General features: G+C 38.3%; 1 protein-coding gene across 2 annotated transcripts in view; it reads left to right on the top strand.

The window, feature by feature from the left end:
- The window catches only part of LOC134288239 (uncharacterized), a 236,664-nt gene extending 234,575 nt beyond the window's left edge, over positions 1-2,089 (top strand). For both annotated transcript variants that reach the window (XM_062852386.1, XM_062852387.1), the window contains exon 2: positions 1,949-2,089. In XM_062852386.1, the coding sequence (XP_062708370.1) occupies positions 1,949-1,971 (23 nt within the window). In that variant the 3' untranslated portion in view covers positions 1,972-2,089. The remainder of the gene's footprint in view (positions 1-1,948) is intronic.
- The last annotated feature ends 3,815 nt before the right edge of the window (positions 2,090-5,904 follow it).

Consider the following 5,904-nt stretch of genomic DNA (forward strand, 5'->3'; position numbering starts at 1 on the left):
TTACTCTCGGTTGTTATATGCAGCACGTGTTGGTCGGCCGTAGCTTGCGCGCTACATCATAGGCAGCTATGTAATTCTACATTGTCTCGATACTCACCCACATGCGTGAGCAATAAAAATGAAGGACAGCATAGCCGCCTATGATGCAGTGAGCAAGTTTCAAACGGCAAACACGTGCTGCATGTAACAACTAAGAGTAAACGGGGGAAGATGTCGTTATCCTGGTTTCGTTGGCTAAAATCGCAACCAAATTAAGTTTTATCATGATATGATCTTCTACAAAGTTGTTTATTAGGGTATCAACTGCTATTCTTTCAATTCTGAGTCAAATCGAACTCACCAAACCGGCGTGCTGTATGAGAGACTGGAGGTCATCCAATTTCCCATATAATTGGACTGAACATCCCATACAAACCTTCAACTCATTTGCGCCAGCTCAGTTTTCAATCGATTGAGCTGAATCTTTCACAGATTGTTCTTCTCATCCAAAGGTACGATTCTAGAGGGTGCCCCGTGAATTTTGAAAACTTTTTTTTCGCTTCATACAACTGTGGGCCGGTCTAATAGACAACCCACGAAAACACTGGAAACGTTTTTTTGTACTGATCGCAAAATATAAATGTATTAGATTTTATTTTTATTTTTACACAGGCTTACCACGTTAGTAATTTGAAAGATCGACCGGATTTTCTTCTCGAAAATTTGAATTCAATTATTTAGATCATAAGTGTAGCATTCCGAAGTCAAATCAAAGTAAAATAGTTATGTTGTCATGATTAGATAAGGATAGGGGCTTGCTTTTTGTGATTGAATTAAGAGAAAACTTCAAGGATTTGTATTATATAAGTCATATTAGATTCTTCCCGGATATGTATCAATGAAATGGAATGTCGTAATAGGCTGAAATTTTGACTGATTATTTATCAAAGTTACTTCTCAGATCTGTGAAAATTTTAGCGGTGCACAAAATTGCATTTCAAAGATATTGTATTTCAAATGTGTTTATGATGATTTCTAAAGCTCGTGTCAAACCTTCAAAAATGAATAAAATTCAAACTCATCTCAAAAAGTTTCTAGGGGTGCTCCAACAAATTTGAAAATAGCATTTTTCTACATTTTTCATGCGCTTTTATGCCCTACTAAGGGGGCCTTTGATCACGGCAAAAGTTTTTTTTTGTCGAACAGTGTTACTATTAAACAAAAAGAAAATAATTACTGGTCCCTATCATGTTGCCTACAAAACGTAGTGTTAGATTTTTCCGCGTTCCTTTTGCATATTTATCCGAGTAGGTGGAAAAATCTGAAGAATAACTAAAACTTCAGTGTACTTCAATTTGTAGCGCAAAATATGCGATTTTGGGCTTTTTTGACTGCAAGCCGTTAAACATGGAAATATTTTTTTAATTAGTCTTTATGGCAGATCGGTCAAGCAGGAAGCCAAGCAAGAACAAGATTATTTTCATGCTTGATTCCGGTGCCAGTGACCATCTGTTAAACTGTCATGATGTTTTCGCAACATACGAAAAGCTGAGACAGTCAATTATCATCAACGTGGCCAAAGACGGTGTAACATTGGAAGCGAAGGTTGCAGGAACAATTACTGGGTGCAGCAATCGAGGGATGCCACTACGGATGGAGGATGTACTGCTCGTTCCGGAATTGCGGGACAATCTGAAGTCTGTAAAGAAGCTTGCCAACGCAGGAGTGGACGTGACGTTTTCCGGTGCTGTGGCTGTCCTGAAGAAAGACGGAAAGATTATTGGAACCGCGCAGATGAAAGGTGGATTCAAGGGGGAGTCGCTGAGCACATCTTTACTTGCGCCAATTATTTTCAGTGTGCCACCGGGTATTGAATTGTGCCACTTTGCCCCCGAAGTGCCACTGCTTGATGATTCAGATTTTGCTTGGCAACTACCAAGACAACCAACTGTTTGTTTTCATTTTCCAGGTCAAATGCACATGGTTGCCTAGTTTTTTCACCCAAACTCAAGTGTCAAAATTGTGCCTCAGAGTGCCTCGGTGTGCCACACAGCGTATAAGACGGTGTGCTTGGCACCTCTTGGCACAATGTTCCAAGCGACTAGCCCCTTGGGTGGATTATACGAGCTGGAAGTCAAGCTGGAGAAACCTTCTGCGAGAATGTGTTCAAGCAATCCGAATAACCGAAGACGCCTGAATCAGCAAGGAATGGATATGCTGGTGCGGAATGACCGTGAAGAAGCAAGCTTCAAACAACAGTGTATTTTATTATTCTGTTCTGTTACAAGTGAATAATTAGCTTAAAATAAAAAGATCATGTGCGCTGGTCTTGTTTACGAAGAGATTTGTGCGCTCAAAATCGTGAGTAGGTGCAAAGTTGGCCATTGTGGCGGCCATTTTGGGATTCTAACAAGTCTGTCCTTAAGCTGATGGAGGAAATTTCTTAAGACGAGGATTCCGAATATTTCGACAATGGTGATGAAATGCTGAAAGAAGTCTCCGGTGGACAAGAATCGAACAGGACGACACCAGGTGCGCACCCTTCGCAATTAGAACAACATGAGCCTAATGAGGGATGCAGTGTTGAGGCGTAGCGAACGGGAGCGCAAGCTCTCTGGTAAGTTATTGAACTTCTTCACTGGATCTAGAACGACTTCTGCTGGTACTTTCCTCACAGATCTTCCTGAACGTTACGCTGACATTCACACGAGAGACGACAGTGATGACTGCACGGAAAGATCGATGTACACAGAGCAAGGAGTAACTTTCACGCAGCGATCGAAAAGACAAAAGATTTCATGCAAACTTGTGTGAAATTTCACGCAAATTTGTGTAACATCGGATCAGCACATTTTTTTGTGCTGATCCAGTCGTACGCAAATATGAGTGAAAAATCCTTTGTCTTTTCGCAAGTTACTCATTCGCTGTGTACTGTCGTTTTAGGGTGTGGTTGAAGACCGCCCAGAATTTTTGACTCGCCAAGCTCACTGCCGAAAAAATCATGCGTGAGTTGACTCGCGATTTCACTCATTGCGTTATTTCTTGGCGTTCTTATTATTTACTTCGAAGTTTTTAGGATTGTATGATAGAACAAAAGCAAACCTATCGTACAACAACATTAGATGTCTTTCAAATTGACTTTGATTTGATTTACAAGCGAACGAGATTTCGGCGCTTGACTCGTGAGAGCGAGATTTTGCATGAAAATCTCGCGTGTGAGAAAATGATTCAGAATCGCGCGCGAGTTTACTCACACAGGAGCGGTTCATGAGTGAGCTTTGAGTGTGAGTTTACCAACACTGTTTCCAACAGGTAAGTAGTTGTTGATTTTGAAGATCGATGATTGGAACCCCGATTGCATGAGAACTCAACCTCATTTCGGATGCTGCAACCGGAGGAACTTGGCACGGCACCGCGTCGCGGTTGGGTTTCCGGGTAGGTGTTCTTGATTGGCAGCAATAATGAAACGATGAGAATCAAAATCTGATGCTTGAGTTTTTTTTCTGTTTTCATGCGAGAACAGTTGCTCTTGATCAAGAACGGATGATTGAAGATAACAACAAGAGTCTTATAAAACTGAAAATAAGTTCAACAGTTCTTGTTGTGTTTATGGTTTTATGGACTGAACCTCAAGTATTCTTGGAGGTGTTATTAAAACCACATATTGACGAAGACTAGTTGTGCTCAGCAGAAACTCCGATAAGATCAACTAGAATATGCAATGTTCTCATAAAACTATCATAAAAACAAATAAAATCAAATAGAATCAAGATTGTTACTTGGGATGGTTGCAGATTTTTTGCACAAAAGCACAATTTGGTCCCTTCAAAGTAATTTTCCTAAAAACTACAATTCAATAGCTTTCAAACATAACACGCAGAAAAATGAGGCTCGTTCAAAGCAATAAAACGCATGGTTGATTTTCAAACTGAGCATATACTTATTCCAATGTTATATTTCTTTGTTCTTAAGTGGAGTTTATCGATCAAAACAATCAATTCCCATCATTCCACATAACGTTTAAAACTTCATTTGTTTCAACGAAATGGGGACCACCAACATGGCCCGGAAGCCCTCACACATTTTTACAATTCTCACCCCAACATCGCCACAACGAAGAAAGTGTTTCAAATTCATCACTCCAACTTCCAAGTGCAGTTTTGGCCGTGATCACGCAGAAAAATAAATTGTAAACACAATTAAATTCTAGTTCAAATCAACCGATTTTTCAGTTTACTATAGCGACAAACTGATATTCAGTTTACACTGAACTGTTATATTTTTTGATAAAACAAATATTTTCATTTGTCGAAATTTTTGACAGTTTGTTAAAACAAACAGAGATATGGTATTTTCAACATGATATAATGGATTGATTCAAACGACTGTACTTTTGCCACTAACAAACCCGGAATGTAATTGTGTTGGTGACGACAGCAGCTGCGGCAGCTCAGAAATCTATTTTTAGACCGTCGGTAAGCGGATGGGGAGGAGAACGACTAAAAGACAAAAAAGGCGAAACCGATCAACTTTTTGTGGATGCTGTTTTGAGTACCTGCGCGTTACCCATCACGGCCAAAGCTGCACTTTGAAGTTGGCGTGATGGATTTGCTACACCTTCTTCGTTGTGGCGATGTTGGGGTAAGTATTTTATAGCTGCGTGAGTGCTTTCGGACCATGTTTATGGTTTTATTTTGTTGAAACAAATGAAATTTTTGACATTATATGAAATTATGGTAATCGGTTTTTATCGATAAACTCTAAATGAAAGCAATTAAATATAACTTTGGTATAAGTAAATTCTCAGTTTGAAAATCAACCATGCGTTTTATTGTGTTGAACAATCGCCATTTTTCTGTGTGATGGATAACGCGCAGGTACTCAAAACAGCATCCACAAAAATTTGGTCGGTTTCGCCTTTTGTGTCTTTTTTTACTTGTTTTCGCTTCCATCCGCTTTCCGAGTGTCTAAAAATAGATTTCCGAGCTGCCGCAGGAACTGCCGTCACCAACACAACCACATTTCGGCTTTGTTAGTGGCAAAAGTGCAGTCGTTTAAAACAATCCGTTATTTTGCGTTGAAACTACCAAATCTCTGTTTGTTCTAACCAATCGTCAAAAATTTCGACAAATGAAAATATTTGTATTATCGAACAATGGAACAATTCAGTTTAAACTAGAAATCAGTTTGTCGCTATAGTAAACTGAAAAATCGGTTGATTTGAACTAGAATTTAATTGTGTTTACCATTTATTTTTCTGCGTGAAGAAGAAGTTTAAAATCGGTCAACTAGTTCAAAAGTTATGATTTTTTGAAAAAAAAAATAGTTTTTAAAAACCTTGATTTTAAAGAACCAGCCTATCTAAAAATTGGTCACCCCAAAAACGAAATAAAAAAATACGGGTCTAATTATTTTCGATGAACTTTGAACCCACCAAGTTTCACGACAATCGGAGTTGCATTATATCTATAGAATGGCCGAATAATAGAACTGTTGATAAACAATCAAATTTTGGCATAGCAATAGTCGTTCAAAAGTAGAGAGGAAAAGGTTTAAAGATGGAAAAAACCAAGGATGAAATATCAGCAGGTATAATTTCAATAATTATATTATCAGTATCAATGGAGAGAAGAAAAAAAAGTAAATTGCCTAACATAAAGTTCCATACATAGCTGTGAAAATATAAAAAGCAATGTATGCTAAGAAAAGGAAAAACAATGTTTAGCTTTAAATATCAATAAGTTTTATGTAACTGTGTTTTGTTTTTACAACAAGAACAGAAGAGAAGTCTAGTGATGAGTTAACCCGTCGACCATTCGGCCTAGTGACTTTCGGCTGAATAGGCTATCACGATTTCAATTAGTGTAAATTCCATTTTTTTAAAAAACGAATGCTTTATGAGTTTATAAGTATTGTTTTATTTTG

The sequence above is a fragment of the Aedes albopictus genome, chromosome 2 (genome assembly GCF_035046485.1).
Source record: "Aedes albopictus strain Foshan chromosome 2, AalbF5, whole genome shotgun sequence".
Lineage (NCBI taxonomy): Eukaryota > Metazoa > Arthropoda > Insecta > Diptera > Culicidae > Aedes > Aedes albopictus.